General features: G+C 43.3%; 1 protein-coding gene across 11 annotated transcripts in view; it reads right to left on the bottom strand.

The window, feature by feature from the left end:
- Positions 1–20,516, bottom strand: part of DAB1 (DAB adaptor protein 1) — a 478,733-nt gene that overhangs the window by 39,950 nt on the left and 418,267 nt on the right. For all 11 annotated transcript variants that reach the window (XM_063343442.1, XM_063343440.1, XM_063343439.1 and 8 more), the window contains one exon: positions 444–575. In XM_063343442.1, coding sequence (XP_063199512.1) covers positions 444–575 — 132 coding nt within the window. The remainder of the gene's footprint in view (positions 1–443; positions 576–20,516) is intronic.

The following is a 20,516-nucleotide window of genomic DNA, read 5'->3' as shown; positions in this document are numbered from 1 at the left end:
ATTAACATAAAAGGCGTTATGATTATAAAAGGCATATATATGAATGCAAAGGCATATTTATTAGTGGTCTCTCATACAATGGAATTACAGTAAACTATAGGCAAAGTACATATTTGGTATCTATCGCTTTCTGTTTAAATGAGTATAGAAATAAAACCAAACTTATCTGTATCCAGTCTAGTTTAGTTAGAAAGCAAAGCAATAACTAGTTATAAAAAAAAAATAAATAAAAAAAAATCATGAAGAATCAGAAATAGTGAAATACGTTCCCTTTTTCCCAAGCTGGTCCCAATAATTTGCCATTTAAGAGCACGTAGGCAGACACTGGTGACAATTCCAGCACAACCGTAAACAACACAAGACTGGCCTCTTGAACAGCTTCTAACGAACACGGCTTTTCTGTTGAGTTACGCTGTGGAAAACGACAGTGATCCGATACTTACTGCCTGGGCTGTTTTTATTGCCACAAATCTATGATTTCCCTCCTTTCCGCATACGTATCCAAACGCTCGATGGTCTGTGATATCCTTTGCGATGTATGAAATTTCGTGAACTGCATGGTGGTGCTGTAGTAGCTATTAAAAACAAAAACAAAAACCACACGGTCAGAAATATCCATCAAAATGTTCTAGTAAAAAGCAGTATAATTTCTTTTTCATCGCGGCTTTACCCGGTTCTCAATGCACCTATGGAATTAAACCAAACGTAACCTTGTATCAAAATCAATTAATACCCGAACTCTTCAAGCCTATTCTCTTTTTAAAATCCAGCCAGGCTTGACTTGCTTTAATAATTTGATTAAAAGCTTCAACAGAATATTTTTCTTGCTGTCTTTTGGTGAGATGGAATTCAATAGAAAATATCATGTTACCTAGTTGCTGCCTACGCAGCATCCCAGGTACAGAGCCAATGTTTGTAGGTATCTAAAAGAAGCAGCAGCAGCTACCCGTAGCTCCGTACAGGGCGAGCCTGGGGACAGACTGATCTGCGGGGGCTGCAGAGCTGGAGCTCAGATACCCAGTTTCTCGAAGAATCGACACCAGACTTGCTTTATCTCTGCAACACTCGGCATCAGCCAGCAAGCCGTATTTCATTTAAAGCAGCACCACGACTCCAAAAATTTATTTTTCCCATAAAATTCACTGGAAATCAATGCTAACGCAAAAGTTCACATTTTATTTAAAATCCCACTTTGGTTAACTGGAATTATAAAAAGACTCAATGTTGTTTTAAATGTACGAATAAAACTCTCCCCAGAGCCAGGACGGGAATCTGAGACTCACAGGCTCCTATAAGCGTGTCTCACAGTGCCAGCATCTTTCTCGCTTGGGCCTAAATAGTATTTTATTACCAAATACTTCAGTATTTCTACTTACAATAATGCCCTTGAAAATTTTATCTAAAACAACCTATTAGTATGAATTTCTACCTTCTGATATATTGACCCGCTCTTATATCATCTAGGGATGATGTTATTTCTGAGAGCAGGCAAAGCCTCACAAAGAATTCTTTTGAGGTCCAGATCCCTGCTGCTTTTGAGAAAAGCACATTTTGAAAATCAGCGTGGTACCCAGGCAATCTCTAAACAACCAGTTATTTTTAGAGTTTAAAAAAAAAAAAAAAAAAAAAAAAAGACAAACCAAAACATTTTAAAATTCAAAACCGGAGAGGACGCGTGTGTGTAGAAGAGAAAAGGCTGAGCGCGTGCAGGGCGAGTGACAAGCGATGAGACTTCAGTTGAACACGGACTGAAATTTAACAGCATGCAAGAGACGGATGAGTCCATATAAAACAAGAGCCTGGACGTGTTTCATTTTCATTTTGCAGTAAATGACTCCTAACTTCCCAAGATCAAGACTGCTGGCTCGTAGGGAAATGGAAGTGTTGCCATTGACTCCAGGCTGAACGTGGCTAAGCCGAAGGTGCGCTTCAGATGCTCCCAACGTGCTAAGCGTTTAAAATTAATGATGGGATCCTACTTAGATAATACAGGGATATTGATTTATTAGGTTTTTCTGAAAACCAAGTTGCACGCTATCTGTTACAATGAAATGAAATGTTCCCATCTCTCCATTCTGCATATGACAGGGAACGCTATCTCTGGCTCCTATTAAATCAAAGTTCTTTGACATTGCTTTATTGATTGCAAGACAGCGTTTTCACCGAAATTAAACTGTGATCAGATTCCTTCCTCATGGAGTTAAATTTGAAGATCATTCTACCATGGAAAAGTATCACCCACAATGTAAGACAGCAGATGGAGACACTCCAATTTATTTGGGAACCCTCATTAACCATTCAAAAATCATTACATTTTTAATGGTTATGATATTTTACATACTGTATCAATAGATGTACAAATTAAGTAAAGGTGACTGCAACATTATCCTTTCACACATTTTACCGTATGGAGCGTTTTGCAGGAGTTTTTCATTCGTTTGAGGGATATCAAGTTGGAACATACACATGAAACGCGATGTTGCATACACGCATCTGTGCGCAAATGTAGACAGAAACACTCCTGCGAACCCACGTTTTCGCAGCCCTCCGTTCATCTAACGTGTCCTTTCTACATATTCCAATACTTCATTCTAAATATTATTTAACGAGTGCCTGATTCTTTGCTCATCATAACGCAGAAGCGAGCCTCCCGTTGCAGTCAGTAGAGATTTACCACCGTAAAGTGCAAGACTAGAACTGCATCTTCTTTGTGGATCTTCGTTTGAGGAGGCAGCCTGCCCGGCCCCCCGCACAGCCCTTCCCGGCGGCGAGACCTGCACTAGGGCAAAGGACGGCAGAAGGGACAGCACGAGGAGAAAGCCCATCTCGTCCAGCCGCCCAACGGAGACTCACGACTGAGGCTCTCTATAAATACACCGTCTTCGCGTGGTTTGATTCATTTGCGGCTGGTGCATGCGCACGGATTAATCTGTCCCGGAAAACGAGACCAACCAATAGAAATTTCATCTTTATCCCTCAGTTTGTAACTGCTCAGGTGTAGCCAACCTCCCCCACCCCCCTCCCATGACTCGACACGAACAGTCCGGGAAGGAAATGCAACAAAAGCCATGTAAAACTGCTTATGGCAGGACTGCTGGTCAGTGCTCGACAGTGACCATTCACAAGCTGAGCTGCCCCTCTCTCCCCCCCTTTCCCCAGCCTCTTCCTTTTCTTTTAATATCTTTACGGTTTTACCATGACTTAACCCTGTCCCTAGCGGGTCAGAAGCACATAAAAGAAGTATTTCACAACTCAGGGATGTTTATGACACCCCCATATGCCCATGCTGATGGATTCCATCACACGCTATTTGATGTTTTTACTGTATCCTTCCTGAGTGCTGCTACGAGCCATTACCAGTTCTTAAGTGAGGTATCAAATCGTTTTGGAGGGCTGCAGTACGACAGAACAAATTATAGAGAAGACTTAATTTGCATTATGGTTCAATACAGTCAATTAAATATCGCGCAGATTAGGTAGTAATTTAACATTTAAGCTTCAGTTGTTAAAAAAATCCACTGTACATAGCCTCCAAATTATTTTAGGTCTCTTGTGACTTCAGTCACTGTTGCGAACGTCGAGGATTTTAAATGCAAGCACAGATAAAGTCTTAAACCGGATAACTTAAGACAGTCCTGTGATGCACAAGTCCTTCTTTTTAAGCTAAATATGATGTCATGATTATGTTTTATTCATATTAGAAAGTCTTCTCCTGGTGTTAAACTTAAAGAAGTACAAAATACCCGCCAAGGCTGCTGTCTTCCCTCTTCCCCTTAAGTTGGCTCTGCTCTCTCCCACTAGCCATTATTTTCTCTCCTTTTCTCCATTCTATCCCCCCCGCTTCTCCTCTTCCCCCCGGTCGCTCCCTGTACATCACATTGAATTGATTTAGCTGCCTCTGAGATCTGTAGCATTTCTAATTTCCCTCAGGCTGCTTGGCACCTATCATAAATTTTTTCACCCCTTATCCTCGTCTTGCCCCTTTATTTCCATGCTGTAGCCTCCAGTGCCACTAAATCAATTAAGTCAATCAATTAAGTACTTGGAGGGTCCAGCAATCATGTCAAATATGTGAGTTAGATGGCATGAGAAAGTCACTGCTTTACTATCGCTATTTCTCTTTTAATGAGGTTGTCTATTTAGTGGAGCCTGGGGCACAGTGTTAAGAGCCACAACAAAAAGTATCCTGCGAGCTGCAAAGCCTCCTATAAGAGCTGCCCCACTGAAAGCGGGAAGCATGTACCATACAATATTCTATCCGGGCGGACAAGTTTCACAGGGATTTAAGTTGCACGGCCTTTTCACCTTGAATAACTAAACGGTGAGCCCGTTTTCAGATAGGTGCTCCCACCCAGCAGCTCCGCTGTTACCATTTCCACGCTACCGATACACCGGGATGTGGGTGACGGACGTGGCCAGAGCATCCTCTGCGTTTCTGTTCCCGTCCATTCGCTTCTATCACATTCGAATACGCAAGAATGTATTTAGCGTGTCACATAAAGCTCCCCAAACATCAAAGTTACCCACCAAGTTGCAAAATCCTTAATGGATTCATAATTAAATAACCAGGAAGACTAATGAACAAATCGTAGAACCTGAATCTAAGGTGGAGAATTACGGCAATGCCTTAACAACAAGCTTAGCAAGCCCGAAGTGCAATAGGACATTGAGCATTATTTACCACAATGCATTAAGTGAAAACAATGAATTGTAAAACAGGTGAGTGGTTCTGAGATGAATTTGGTCTCATTGCTGCAAGAAACGCTGGAGCGGTACAGATGCGCTCCTCCACGGCACCTAGGAGCCTGCTGTGCTCCTTAGCGGTGCTCAAGACGCCCATGCTATGGCACTTTGTCAAATGTTCTTCATGGCCATTTCCTTACAATTCCCGTTTGGTTCACCTGAGATTTGCAGGGATCATGGGGACAATAATTGGTCACAAGTCTTTCTCTAATTGCCTGTTCGTGCTGCAATGCTTCTCTGCCGTTTCCTTAAAATGCACTCAGTAGAGGTGGTCTGGGGCTGCTCATCTCCATCACAAACACCCCACAGTCCAAACACACGCTTAAGGAGCAGACGCGAAACACCTAAATTGCCTACAGCTGGAGATTCTAATCCCAGACCTGTCTAGTTTTATAACTTTCAGGCAAGGATGAAAGCAGTCCCAGGTATGTAGCCAATTAAAAATAAAGAACCCAACCCGCCCAAAACCCCTTGCTGGCATGGAGTTTTCCCTGCTACCTATTAACGGTGCGCGTTAAGCAGTCGTAAACCTTTCAGCTTCCTTTCCCCCTAGAGATAAGTGCATTTTCATAGGACCGTGGACAGAAAATTTGGGGAAAAAGTCAACGATCTCCGATGTCAGAAAATGAATCAGTACATTGTATTTGCACCACAAACTTTCCCGCGTTGTTTCCTGGAACTTAGCATTTGGGTGGCAGATGGGGTGGCAAGGCACCAGCCTGCCCCTACGCAGGGGATGAGCAGATGGGGGAAACGCAACGAGGCTTCCCCTAACCACTGCCGAAATTTTCAGTTTAATCTGAAATAGCGAAGAGGCGGCAGCTTGGCGTGTTTCAGAGCTACAGTTACCAACAACTCCAAACTCCCTGTGAATTACTGCTGGACACAGCCCAGGGTGACCGAGAGCAGGGGGAACGACGGAGCTCATCCACCCGGAAAGCCAACTGCTCCCCCCCAGCACTGGCAGCGCGTTCACCCACAGCCTCTCCCTACCTCCCTGGTGGTGCCTGGGGACGTTTCAGTGGTGTTGTGGGTGTTGCTGGTTTCTCAATTAGTAATTTTCTCAATGCCCCATCCCTGGAGGGGTTCAAGGCCAGGCTGGAGAGGGCTTTGAGCAGCCTGGGCTCATGGGAGGGGTCCCTGCCCAGGGCAGGGGAGGGGTTGGAACTGGATGATCTTTAAGGCCCCTTCCAACCCAAACCATTCTGTGATTCTATGACAGGCTGCTACAAATCGTGATGTTACTGCTGCAGTCTCCTCTACCTCCACTGGGCAGATGCTTTTCATTATCGTTTTTCTTTTCTATTATTTTGTCCCATTTTCCAAAGGCGACTACAAAAAATTCTTTGGATTTTGCTCCAATGTGTCAGAAAGGCAAGAGGGGAGCGGCTCACCTCGGCCACATAATGCAAAAGGGGATGTTTGAGGAAAGGAGGAAAAACAGCGCTCACAAGAGAAACAGCTTTATAAACTATGTGTCTGAACAAAATGCAAGAGAGAAGACATCATATTTCACATCTGACAGTCCTTTCCTACCGTGATGAGTACTCCCGTTGCACGTCCACGGGGAGAGGACAGCAGAATAAACGATATATGACAGATCACAGTAATTTGGCTTAAATGTGGTAGTGGCCGGTGCGGGTAAACACTCAATAGACAAAAAAATCTGTTCTATAAACATTTACTCCAACACACGGAAAATTTAATCTAGTTTGATCTAGAAAAGGAAGAGAGCAGTAGAGTTTAAGCTTAGCAAATTATCGAAATATTGAATTCCTCCTAGAAGAGCAAGCAGTCTGGGAACAAAGTATTATTTCAATTCAGCTTTCAAAAATAAACGTCACATATGAACACCTGAAAAGCAAAACCCACTAGAAACCTCCTGTATTTGGAGGCATTTCCAGGCACTGGCCAAAACGATCAGTTTTGCACATAAAAAGAGTATAAACTGAACATTCTCACACGGAGTGAGAAAAAGCATGTAATGAGGATAACGACGACAGGGTTACTGCAGCACACACTGCAGAAAGGTCTTGGAAGCTGGAGCTTTGAGGGTGAACGTGAGTGGACCCTTCTGCTGAAGGAGACTGAACGTGTGCTACATAGTACACAGCTGAAATGAATGGTCCAGCCCTGAATCTTTTTTGGCCCAAAGCCACTCATGGAGTTTGGGCTGTGCAATAGGTTATAGACTTTCCATCTGAAAAAAAAAACCCACCAAGAATAGGAGCAGAAAAGGAAAACGTAACCTCTGGAATGTCCTCCAAGCCTGAAGGGACTTCTCAGATGGCAGCCTTTAAGCACGTCTTCGCGATGAGAAGAAAATAAGTCTGTCTAATCCCTGTGCTTCTTCCATACACACCGATTTTGCAGACAATAACCTACCGACTGACTTCTCCAAGTGCCAACTTCTAAAAGGCATTTCAGTCCGCAAGCTTTGCAATAAAAGCACTTGGCACGAAAAGCAGACTTTCAGATTATACGCAGATCAAAGCTTGGTCTCTGTATCACAAAGGGGCACATAAAATACGGTGCTGATAAAGAAAAGAATCAAGACAGATTTAGCCCCAGTTATCACAGACGCAGTCCCTCCAGGGGTCAGCAGTCTGGCTGTGACACAGCAAAGCACCCAAAAGATATGTAAATTTAATTTCCTCTTAATAACAATAATAATGAATTCTTGAGTGCCGTTCTCTGCCTGCAACCGAGGAGACTGAAGCAAAACACAGACTACGCGACTTCCCAAGCTTACACACCAACGCGCAGCCGAGTTAAGAAGGACGGAAGTCAGCGAGCATAATTGTACGTGTAAGGATCAGCTCGTCTCCAGGTGAAGCGCGAGACTAAGCTCAATCTGTACACTCCAATTCATCCTACATAAAGGCAAGCACTCAGCGAGAGTACCTCAGGTAGGAGCCTGTTTGGTTGGACTCAGGAAGATGGCTTAAAAGGGTACTCCAGCCTCAGGAAAATCTGAATTCATCCTTACCATCTCCTTCGCTTGCCGAACAAGGTATCCTGGCTACTGCCTGTATCTAACCTGCGGAGTAAGAGCAGCAAATTCTTCAGAGGGGAAACACGAGTGTCCTTGTTTGTGCCCCCTGCGACGGGCACACGCGGTGGTGCTCTCCACTGGCCTGGAGTTGTCCTCGGCCCCGACGCCCGGCGCACACCCACAGTCAATTAAGTTGGCGGGACTGAACTTTGCCAGCGCAGCAGTCTAATTGTGATGAATGGACCTACGATATTGAGCTAGCTGGATGTTCCAAGAACCTAATTTGTGAAAGAGAACACCACTAAGGTAATAAACTTCTGTCTGGCTCTCATAATTTGTAATAATGTCTGACAAAGACCAGATATGAATTTAGTTATTGTTCATCGTCTTAGGAAGCAAATGCTAAGTTGCTCATGCAGAAGATCCATTTATTAGATATATGAACTTGGGGAAGGAACAAAACAAAACTGGAACGTGCACATGGCCAATTTCATATCTTCACTTCAAAGGCTTTTCAATTTTTTATTGTACCAGGAGTGAAAGCAGCTAACTAAATCTAAACCCCTTGTCCAATTACTATTAATCCCAAGTTATATTTTAAATACGTACTTGCAAATACTGTTCCAGGACAAAGAAAATCCTAAAGGGCAAGGAAACACTTTCACCGAGCTTTGGAAAACAAATGTGCTACGCTAAAGCTGTGATGCTGGACCTCCCATGAGTCTCGTACTGTTTTCTTATTGTTTCTGCATCAGACACAGTCATTGTTTTATCAAGATGGTCAAAACAAAGAAGGATTTGCACAGGGCTATCAAGATGCTGCAAACCTGATCCTTGCTACCAAAGTCAGTGGCCCCACTAGGCCGTTATCAGCTCAGTAAGGCAATATGGCCCTACACGGCAACTGTATGGGACCACCTACAGACTACAATACATTGTTTTACCTTGTCATTTCACTATTTCATTGTGGTGTACAAGTAACAATACTTGCCTATAAGGATATTATAGCCACTGCTGGGTTTCCAGGGCTGTAACACATCCACCTGAGTGTATTCCCCCTTAGCCCCCGCCTCATCACCTTCTGCAAAATGGTCAGTAGATTGAAATAGCCATAAATATGCCAATATTGCCCTCTACTCCAAAGCCAAAGCTTGCATACAGCCTAAGCGTAGCACCTCTGACCATGGCTTGTATTTTTTCCTGATAGACTCTGAAGTTTCTTAAGACTCTTATTGATTAAATCTTGAATTTGAGGGAGCACAATATTGAGTAATGAGACAGTCAGTTTGTTACAGGTTCACTGAACCTCTCCATAGTTTTATTGCGTTCATCTTTATAGCCTGTGAATGTCTTTTGAGAAGCCTTTATTTTTACAAGGTTCTTTTGTTCCTTCACACCAATATTCCTCACCTCCCGAAATGCTTGTGATTTACAGGAACAGCACAAGAAATTCCTTCATACAACTCCTAGGAGCTTTAGAGGTAATTTTTGGCTTTAACTGTCTCAGATCTTAACTGCTTCAGATTCAGCAAGCGTTACGACCCACCCTCTTCTCGTAGCCTGTGACTCGAAAAGCTCGTCAGTGAAAACCAGCCTCTGATTCTCTTGATTTGTCATGCAAAGCCTATAAAGCAGAGCTTGCAAAGATCACAAAACCCCCGCTCATCCTGGTAACACTAACATTTAAGTTGCACTGGATACTCATCAAACAGCAACTTTCTTTAACCGTAAATCTACTTCCATAATGCTACAAACTTCTCTGGAAAAGGGGAAAAAGGACAAGAGGGATTTGTTTTATACTTATCTATCTGTCTCCCAGACAATCATACCAATTTGATAAGAATTTAAAGGGGGCTAAGGGAAAGCACGTGTACAGAGAAGAGTAAGAATAGAAAAGGACTCTATGAATTCACAAACCAATATGTCATGATCATGAGCCAACTGAAAATTCAAGGAAAGTGGTGAAGTTCACGCGACACAATGTTTTATATCTTTCAAATACAAAAGCGATATCATAATCAGAAATAAATTAAAGTACAGAAGGAAGAAATTCTGTGTTCTGCAATGACAGATCAGTTTCCAGGGGCATAGTATCAAACTGGACAAAATCTATTCAGTTCACGTCGTCATCTCCAATGGCTTAGTTTTCTAGTGGCCAGGATATAAATATACAAGTACAGGAGACATCCTGGAATGTCCCCTACCACAGGCATCAGTCTGCATAAGAGAAACACTTGAATTTACTTTGTCTATACCATAAACAGGTAAGCCTTTCATCCTGGGGTCACCCTTCTCTACTACTACATTCTCTGACGTACGTTATCTTGAGAACTCCTCCTGCTTCCCAGCAGAGACGTCTGAGCTGCTGGATGTTCTTCCCAGCACAGAACTGGCCTGTGAGGCTATGGCAGGCTCTTTGAGAAGACTAAGGAACAACCTCTACCAATATTGTAAGATCTCAGATCATTCCGTAACTGAAGGTGTACGATCACAGAGTGTTATAATGACGCCCGTGCTGAAGGCGCCCGAGGGCTGTTGATGGACTCAGTGTACCCGCAGGTCAGCAAAAAATGACTCTGGAGAGATGAGCTTTACAGTTCAGAAACACGATCATTAACTACCTATCCTGGTCATAAACAGCACGCTGGCACTTCATGCCGTTTTATTTTCAGTCTTCCTACAGAAAAAGAGAGGAAAACATTTTTTTTTTTTTTTGAGTTAGTTACATGTATAAACAAACTTCAGACAATCCCATAAATGTGCCACTCCTTCAATTGCTCAGGTCCCACAACAGCCACCTAACCTAGGATATAAAGCATTTGCAGCAACACGAGCCTGTGCAGTACTCGAGCCTTAAGATAAGAATAAAATAAAACGCAAAAGACAAACCTCAAAGAGACCATAAAGAAGAACAAAGAACTTGCAGGTATTTTTTGGCTCGATTTTGGGGTTTTTGTCCCCCTGCATTATCCTGAGCTAAGAATTTCTGGAGTCACACTCAGTAGGTGCTTGGCGCATTGTGAGACAACAATTCTCCATTTCAACTCAGGCAATGGAGAGTGTTTCCAAGTTCTCCCCCGACACCCTCCAAAAAAGCCCTAAAGCTCCCATTTGCACATTTTAATGCCCAGAGCTGTTTCTTCCAAGCTCATTTTCATGTGAAGCAGGCTGAATGTTTGCTTTTAGTCTTCTCCTGCTAATTGAAATCTCCAGAAAGCAAACTTTGATTAAAAAGCCTGCACGCAGCCATGGCCCAGCAGAGAGCACAGCTCAAGAACACTTGTTTTTCTCTCTCCCTGCCTTGCTTTTCTGTCCTGGCTTCAGGTGTCACACCGGGTCTGCCTTTCAGAAAAGCTGTGCCTCACCTTTTACTTAAAACGCACGCAGCCGAGTCTCTCCTAGCCTTGATGCCTGGATGCTGGCTTCTGTTTTCTGCTACTTACTCCTTTAGTCCTCCCCCACCCGTTACAACGTCTGAGCGCAGCATGGCTTCTGCTTCTCTTCTCCTCATCAAAACCGAACTCCCTCATTCCTCCACCCTCAGCGCTAAGCCTTATGCACGTACAGGTTACACGTGCTTTACGCTTTAAAACACTTCCAAATTCCTGTTATCATTCGCAGGAACGCATTGGGCTAATTAAAGATCCCATAAGGCTATAAAACCTTCTACAAACCAACTCAGCCTTTTTAAAAGCAAGGACACAATCAAAAAAATTGGATTCGGATCCACATTTTGACTACCTAAAAAGAAAAAAAAATAAAAATACTCAGAGCTATGCAGAACAGGGGGTAGGAGCCATACGCAATATTTTCAGATACCCAGACTTTTCATTTGCTTTAAATGTCAAGGCACTCAAATTAATTACTGCTCTGCCTCACCCATCTCACAACGCTCCCTTTAAAGTCCGCAGGCCTGGAGCTGCTTGCTTCACTGGGAGCACGATGATGCAGAACTAGGGTGGGAACCACAAAGGATTAAAAAAGGACAGGTAGAGCCCCTTAAATGCTGCTTTTCTAAAGGCGTGCTACAACGCAGGGACACGTCTGGCACCGCTGCAATTCCAGGATTACCGCCAGGTGCTGGGTAGCGCAACGGGAGCTGCTGTTCCGGCCCTTAGGCTCTGTGACACACGGTTGCCTGCACGCTGAGCGCACAGTGCATAAACCAGAAAGGTTATGAGTACAATTATCTCGTTTAGGAAGACAACTTTTATGAAGAGTTATTTACATATTAAGCGAAGATCTGTTGGTATCTGAAATTCATTACTTATTCAACTGAAAGACAGGGATAAAAAGCAGGTATTTGCGTTGGGTAACTGTTGACAAATAAGAGCATGCAGTGGGCGACCGCTGTCCTTCCTCCTCTTTTCCTTCCACAGGGCCACTTATTGCATAAAATAAGCAGAAGAAAAGGCACTTACTTGTCCACCTGAACTATCAGATTGAACGAGGCTCTTCCCAACTTCCCTGCGAACACAAACACGTTCCTGAGGGCAGAACATCACCCACTGATTTTATTGCCGATAGAGATGTATTACTACCATCCTGCAAACTCCGAGTAACTTTAAAAGTAAACCTTCCTGTAGTTTCCCTCTCCCATTACACTGACAGCGAAGGTCGCTGGTCTCCCTGGCATCTCAGCCCAGCAATAGGAGAGGTTAAACAGCCTACGAGTTCGCACAGGAATTCAGAAACATCGCCGGTGGTATTGCTATTACCAGGGTAAAAGGAAAATTGCAGAGCAGCCTACCAGATAAAATGCACCGAACAGGCAGGAAAATCACCAGCACACCTGGGGCGTAATGCTTCCCAGCCATCTCCAAGAGGAAGGAGCAGCGGATTTCAAGGGGGGACACGTAACTTTCTCTTACAGTCCCCGCTGAAGGTCCCCCACCGCGCTGCAGAGAGGTTTCAGAGCATCTCAGCCGCCCGTGCTATTATTATGTCAGCATTTCTCTTGCTAAATCCTTTCCTGAGCAGTTTGAAATCCAGCCATTACAGTTCAGTGTGTGCTGAAAATGGGTCTGAAATGTTTTTTTTCTAGTGTTTTTTCTTTCATTTTTCTAGTTAATGCATTAACCCTGCCTAAAAATATCAGTACTTGCAAACAACTCCCCTGCCCCGAGCAACTGTGTATTTTGGGTGCTCTTCTATAAGGCAAAATCACAGCTGGAGTCAGTGGGACTGCAATGTGGCTTTCCTATCCGAAATTGTGTATCTGAATCACAAAAGGATAGTGATTATAAGCAAAAAACCCCAATATAGCCCTATACTTTGAGTTTTCTGTGGTGGGACAATACCTCCTCACAGGGATGCAGCGCAGCTCCACTATATAACGGGATTCATAAAACCCACCATTTTTATAACCAAAAGCTGACTTTCGAGTCTTTAGTAAAATTCACCCCAAATTCTGTTTAAGCATAGCAAACATTAAAACTAGAAAAAATCGGAAATGTTTACAGAAGAATTTTTACGGCAGCAGCTCTATAGGCAGATAGCCACCCCCATATGCAATGGAGGCCAAATGGGACTTGGGAACGCGTATATACGTCTATATACAATAACACATAGGACTTGGGAACACATATATACATGTATATACAACAACACATGATGCAGATAGCAGTACCTCCCTTTCTTAAATCCATCCTGGGGTGCTTGGATTAAACAACAGGAAGCCAAACACAGCCAAATAAGACCATCGCTAAAGTCATAAAAATCTAATTTTCTGCCTTTTTGAAAGCAATCAAATTTTTACCCTTTTCACACTGAAAAATACAACTACGACACACTCCCACAAATTATTTCCGTTTGGCTAAAACGTCAGGAATAGCTTTATTTTCTCTTCATGCCAATTAGCGTCAGAAGTCTCACAAGGCAGTTCCTGCGCACACTCTCTACCAGAAGGTAGAGGAAGGAGAGAAATCTCGGCCTTCCTCTGGATGCCAAGTGTCAGGAGGAAAGACCTAAGGTTCAAACCAAAGCTCTAGATCCCCAAACCCTCAGACTTCACACCGTGCAAAATCACACCCGAGTTTTGCCTTTTGGGATCTTTTTTTGACAGGGACAAAACCACCATAATACATCGTAAGGCTTTTACAATCTTCATGCAGCAAACTGGGCATCTACGAAATGTATCTTTATGAGCTTGTGGCTATTAAAAATCCCCATGGAACACTCTGAACCATCTAAACTGCCTAGGGCACAGTTTGGAAGACCAATAAGAAATTAATTACAATAGTCAATAAGGGATATAAGTATGGAAGCGGGTTCTTCTGACATTTACATTTTGCTCACTGTCAAATGATATTTATGTCATGTGTTATTGTTTCCCTTTTAAAGTATCAGAGGAATACCTTGTAAGAGTAATACACCGAGTTTTGAAGCCCCCTAACTCCACCATATTCTAATTAGATATATTTATTGCATGTAGAACAGTAAATGCCATGTCTTAGCATTCATATTTACAAGTAGAAAGACAGGAAACTGCCAAGCAACAGGGCAAGACTCCCAGTTGGCCAGAAGAATCCTTCCCAGGCAGAAGCTGTGAACAATTCATTCTAATCCCCCTAAGGTATAAGAACGGCCACATATACCACCATTTTCAAACATACGCGCAAAATTTGACTTTCTCAGCTGTTTTTCAGTATGCTCTTTTTTGTTATTACGTAACATTTTTATCAGTGTAGTCCTTAGAAGTCCTCAGCGCGGTCCAAGACCCAACTTTTCTTACAAAAAGCTCCTATAAACAGATAATTCTGATTTTAAACCCCCTGAATTAAAAGGTAATCCCAGGGAGTTTATACTTATAATTCCAACCTTTGAAAGCCGAGGGACGTTGGGACATCTCTGAGCTGCGTGACTGGAGTAGCTCCTCCTCATAAACCCTCGGGCATGGAGAAGTCCTTCGCTCATTGCCCCGGCAGATGCCCTCCATCACTCCTCTGCCCCTTCCTCCCAGATGAGTACACTGCGGGTGGCTCAACCCCGGAATGCCAGGCTGACATGGTTGATTTGATCTGTGGAACCATTCCCCCAGCAACACCTTTGCAAGGTCACAACAGAAACGACAGATGGTCAGAAGAATGATTTCATGGGATGGATCTACAAGCCACTAGACGGGCTGTCCTCATCCCAGGCAAATGACAACAGGGTGGCTACGAGGCAGCACAGCTCTGCGTGACAGGCTGGGATCATGGGTACCAGAGGTCTCAGCACCATGGAGTTTACAATCATAGAACCATAGGGTTGGAAGGGACCTCTGGAGATCATCTAGTCCAACCCCCTGCCAGAGCAGGGTCACCTAGAGCAGGTGGCACAGGAACGCATCCAGGCAGGTTTGGAATGTCTCCAGAGATGGAGACTCCACCACCTCTCTGGGCAGCCTGTGCCAGGGCTCTGCCACCCTCACAGGAAAGAAGTTCCTCCTCATGTTTAGGTGGAACTTCCCATGGTCAAGTTTGTGCCCGTTACCTCTTGTCCTGTCCCCGGGCACCACTGGAAAGAGCCTGGCCCCATCCTCCTGACACCCACCCTTTAACTATTTATAAGCGTTGATAAGGTCCCCCCTCAGCCGTCTTTTTTCCAGACTGAAAAGACCCAAATCCCTCAGCCTTTCCTCATAGGAGAGGTGTGCCAGTCCCCTCATCATCTTGGTAGCCCTTTGCTGCACCCTCTCCAACAGTTCCCTGTCCTTCTTGAACCAGGGAGCCCAGAATTAGCTAGAAACTAATAAGTTTCTAGCATGGAAGTGTTTTAAGGAGGGATGTGAAGACAAAATAAGGAGGCACTCCATGAATATCTGCAAAGAATTCCTCCAAAGCATGATGGGCAGGATGGGAAGAGGCTTGGAGTCATTCATTTGGAAACTGAATAAATGAAATGATAAAAGTTGTTACTGCGGAATGATTCCTTGAAAGCGGATGAAGAGTAAAGGCAGCCATGAAGAGCCTGGGAAAAAAACCCAACAGTTAGGCAATGGGCTGATAAAATAGAGAAGGCAGATTCAGTGTAGGAACGCAAAGAGAAGTGTGACACGATCAAAAGAATACGCTGAGACAGCAATCTTGGCAGTCACGATAGGTTTCAGAAATAAAAGTCACATTTATCAAGGACAAAGGAAAGGATAACAATTGAGACACAAGATGAAGAGAGGCAGGTCTGGGTTTTAACTGTAAGCATGACAATAAATGCTGTATTTCAGAGCAGTTAAGAAGAATCTGCAAGATCTGGAGTTACCCTGGATGTGACAGTCGAAAACAAGGTTGAGTCAAAACAGGCTGCTGAGTTTACAGGGCTGAGTAACAGATGATGCTGATATTTTCCTCAGCACTCGCAAAAGGAGGTCAGAGAAAGACCTTTGGGAGTCAGGATTAAAAGACCCGGTTCAGCCACGCTAAGCTTGAACTGTTGGCTAAACGTGTAAGGAGAGGGCTGGAGAGACGGGTCAAGATTTGAACAGGAGGAGACGGGGCTGGCATCATTTGGTTTGACACAATAACCAAATTTATATTTGCAAATGAAGTAACTTATAAAAAGCATAGCAGGAAGAAAAAGGGATCAAGGACGGAGAGCACCCAGGAAATCCCAGATGAAAACTGCAGGAGAGAGACAGAGAAATTAGAAACACAGGGGTAAAATACAGAGACAAGAGTCATGGAGGCCAAGTAGAAGGACTTTATTCAAAATCAGCTGATAAGCTAATGATGCTAATGAAGTGCTACCCCTGAGATCAATCATGAAGAGACCAGCAGGAACTTTGGGAAGATCAGTTTCAAAGAAATGAAGGGGAGAAAACCCACCTGTGGGAGCTTCTGGCCTGGAGCTGGAAGGAGCCCCAGGCAGGGACCCTTAACAGTCTCCTGGCCAATACCACACTCTGGCAAACACAAAAATTCAGTGAACCAATCACACCATCTCTCCCGCTCACTGCAGAGCGAGTAGAGTGCAGATAAAATTAATTCCTTCTTTTATTTCTATTTTTAAATATTCAGAGACGCTCAGTGATAGAGACTTGACAGTTTGACATTTCATCTGCTCCAGCACATGTGCTTCAAGGAATAACTACAGATCCGTAATCGTACCTCGATTTCTGGTCAAAGATGCCAGAACCAACAGATTTCCAGTAAAGTCAAGAAGTACCTTTGGTACATTTTAAATGAGGTATCTTCTGCCAACAGTGAGAATTGTCATCTTGCTAAAATTTTCTTTCAGCCAAGTTTAGCTGTCCTGTTAGCAATCTATCAGCATAATTAACACTATCATTCACATCAAATGGAGAAGAGCAGCAAATCCAGGGGTTATCAGCACAAACCCGATAAAGTCCCAGAACAAGCTAGAAAACGCTTTACAGAAGCCTTCGCGACAACTTTGAAAAATCTGTGTATTATAAGGTCAAGAGAGCTCTAAAGGTCAGGAAGATGGGCAAGATGCAGGCATCTAAAACAGTGGCTGGATCATAGCACAGCCATAATCATCTCACTAGAAGAAAACAAACCGAGGCCAGCAGGACTATAACCATTATAACCCCCCACTGCACATTTTATTTGATTGGATATCGCTAAGAGTTGAAGCAGAAGCTCAATCACTATTTCTGCGGCCACAGGTAAGGTCTCGTCCCCTTTCCAGGGAACAGGGAGGTGTTCTTCACTGAGTAACACCTTCTCGGGCAGGTAACCCCCGCTCTGCGTGAGAGTCACGTAATCCTCCTCAAAGATAATAAAGGTTAGAGTAAGGGATGGATAAAAAGAGTGAGAATAGACAGTCAACACAAAATATATATATATTTATACACACAGATTTCCTTCCTGGATTTCATACTGACAGCCTGAAGAAAACGGCTACAGATTAAATTCATAAAAATGAGTAACAGACTGCAATACCTCTCCGCAATACCGTAACCCAATCGGACACTTATAGTATTCCTAGAAATTTTACAATCCCACAGGCTGTGCCCAAGCCCTGTATTTTGATAAAGATATGGGTCGACCTCTCTGCAAGACTGGCCAATCTCTCCAAACGTATATCATAGACAACGCAAAGGAAATCCACTTTAACAGAAATAATTCTTTACTTGAAGCCAAATACTCTTTTTTTCCCTTTCATCTTATTTCTCTTTCACAGTGTCTGGGTTTTCCATTAGAGCCAACAGAATTTTGCCATTAGAGAGAACACGAGTTTCAAAGTACACCTCATTACATGAATGTAGAAGAAAATGTTTTCCCAAGTATTTTATAGAATTTAGTTATTATTTTTAAATACATTTTTGGAAAGTAACCTACAGTAAACAAAGATCCATCGTTACATAAATAAACAATGAGACAATTACAGCCTCTTTATGGAGACCGTATTAGTCACGCATGTCTAATGAAGCATTACTAAGCTATCACAGGGAGATAGCCTGATGTGTGTGATTAACAAAATAATACTCATAAATAGCTAACGAACAATGACGGTCCTTTCAAAATTTTGCATATCCTGCTGTACTGAGAGTTACGGGTTTCGCCTCTTTCTAAGGAACACGTTAACCACTAAGTTCCACCCTGAAAAGGAGAGTATTAAATTGCACAACAAAACTATTTGCATTTTCGCCTTCTGCAGACCACGCTTTTGAAAATATAAAAGAACTCTCTCGTCTACTAATGAAGAATACGTTTCAGCTTGTGCCGTACTGTGTTTGAAAGATCATGTCTTGAGTTGTCACCAGGGTGCAGGGGGAACACGACAGAACAAATGATCAACAATTATTTTCATATAATACGCAGCCATGAAATCTTTGAAGTGGTATTAGATAGGAAAAATATTTTGTAGTAGACAGAAAAATAATAATTGTGGTAGATTTTTTATGTTAAAAAAAAATTAATGTATTTTCTTCAGGTGAAGTATATATTTGGCAAACGTAGTCCGGAGAAGGCAAGTGGGATGGATGGCCAACATATGACAGCAGACAAAAAAGGTACATTTATAAGAAAAAATAGGGTCAAACCCCATGGGTAATGACAATTTCTGGCAGCGTACAACAGGAGACCATCCTGTTAGTCAAATTAAATACAATTCTGGCTTATACAGCTAACGTTGGGACTTTAACAGCAGGACAGTTTGTGGTCTTCTGCCTACGTGAGCAGGCTCCTCCAGCAGCCGAGCAAGTCTATGTAACAGTATACGCAAACCACGGCCTTGCAAGGCGAACGCTGCTACGCAGGGCCCTTCTACCATGTTCCAAATACATTGACAAGTATTTGAAAAAGTGGTATGAAGGGACCTATTTGGATTAGTCCACAGAACAGAGTGACGAAATACAAGAGAGGAGTGTCATTATTTCTCTCGCGGTGCTATAGATGAACTAAATTGCATCGCATCTACAGCACAATCTCCCAGCAAATCCTCCTTGTGTTTTTCTTGCCGAGATAAATTCTTCCTAAATGATATTCCACCTTCAACCTAATCTCCTCCATAGATAAATTTACTCAAAGGGCAGAATTCCTGATGGGTGGAATAACAGCATTATTACAATCAATATTTTTTGATGAATATTAGGTCTGGAACGTATTAAAGAGAGCTATAAAGTACAGGGAGAAAAACCTTGCTTATCGTTTTCAGTAGTAAACCAACTATGGCCCTTCATCTGTAATGAATTATGGAGCAATTCCTTTAAATCATCTGTATGAAGTCAGCTATGACACTGCCAATTTTAAAAAATTTGCTAGTTTTGAGCTACAAATTGATTTTTTATTGTGATAAATTAAAATCCAATAGTAGCCTACAAGATTCTAAACATACAGAAACCTACATTTTTTTCAGAATCTTTTTTCTCTTTTCTATCACATCAGACTGCCATTGTCCCAGACATGACAGCAATAGCCAGTGACAAAAATTAAGAAAGGACGCTCCAGAGAGGTAAATAACCTTTCCAAATAAGCAATAGATGAGCACCGGGGCCCAAAATATCCTTTTGGGAATTACAAAATCATGGAAACGCAACTAAGGAGAAAGCATTCCAGGGGACAGGGAGGGCAGTTAAAGGAAGAGAAAGCAAATGCAAGATTAGCCAGGCTGTTCTCTATTAAGAGCACAGTTTTCTCCCTGGCGCACAAATGCGAACATCACTCTCCAAATTTTATAAGCTCTTAAGTTTAACATGGATATCAGAAGATCTCACCAGGGCGGTGACCCCCTGGCCCAGGTTGCCCAGAGAAGCTGTGGCTGCCCCATCCCTGGAGGGGTTCAAGGCCAGGTTGGACGGGGCTGTGAGCAGCCTGGGCTGGTGGGAGGTGTCCCTGCCCAGGGCAGGGGGTGGAACTAGATGGTCTTCAAGGTCCCTTCCGACCCAAACCACTCTATCGTTCTACGAAAAAAGCCAGGCTGAGCAATTGTACGTCCCCAGTTTTGCCAACTTGTGGGATTTTCCTTGTTGCTTCTAAATCAAGAACGAGTTTATCAGTGTCCTGCATCACCTAATTCCATCGTCCTTATTCTGCCTTACAGGAGGCTCCACACGATAGCAGTAATGCAGCTGTCTTTGGGCCTGACTTTAGACACAGGCATCGACGTGAGAGGACACGCACAGTATTATTTACTACGAGCCAAAGCCAAATGCGTCACCCCTAAATGATTGCCTCTCGTGCTGTGGGAAGCACCTTGCCTCGGTAGCGCTCCTGCGGGCTCAGAGAGCCCAGAGACGCTGCCGGGGTCTGTCCGTGCCCTGTTGCTGCTGTTACCTGGTGTATTTCAGATGTTGAAATTGCATGTGACTACCCCCAGGAACAGGCACGAGGTGACA

The sequence above is a fragment of the Chroicocephalus ridibundus genome, chromosome 8 (genome assembly GCF_963924245.1).
Source record: "Chroicocephalus ridibundus chromosome 8, bChrRid1.1, whole genome shotgun sequence".
Taxonomy (NCBI): Eukaryota; Metazoa; Chordata; class Aves; order Charadriiformes; family Laridae; genus Chroicocephalus; species Chroicocephalus ridibundus.
The sequence above is the reverse complement of the archived record's forward strand: the minus strand, read 5'-3'. Positions and strand labels throughout refer to the sequence as shown.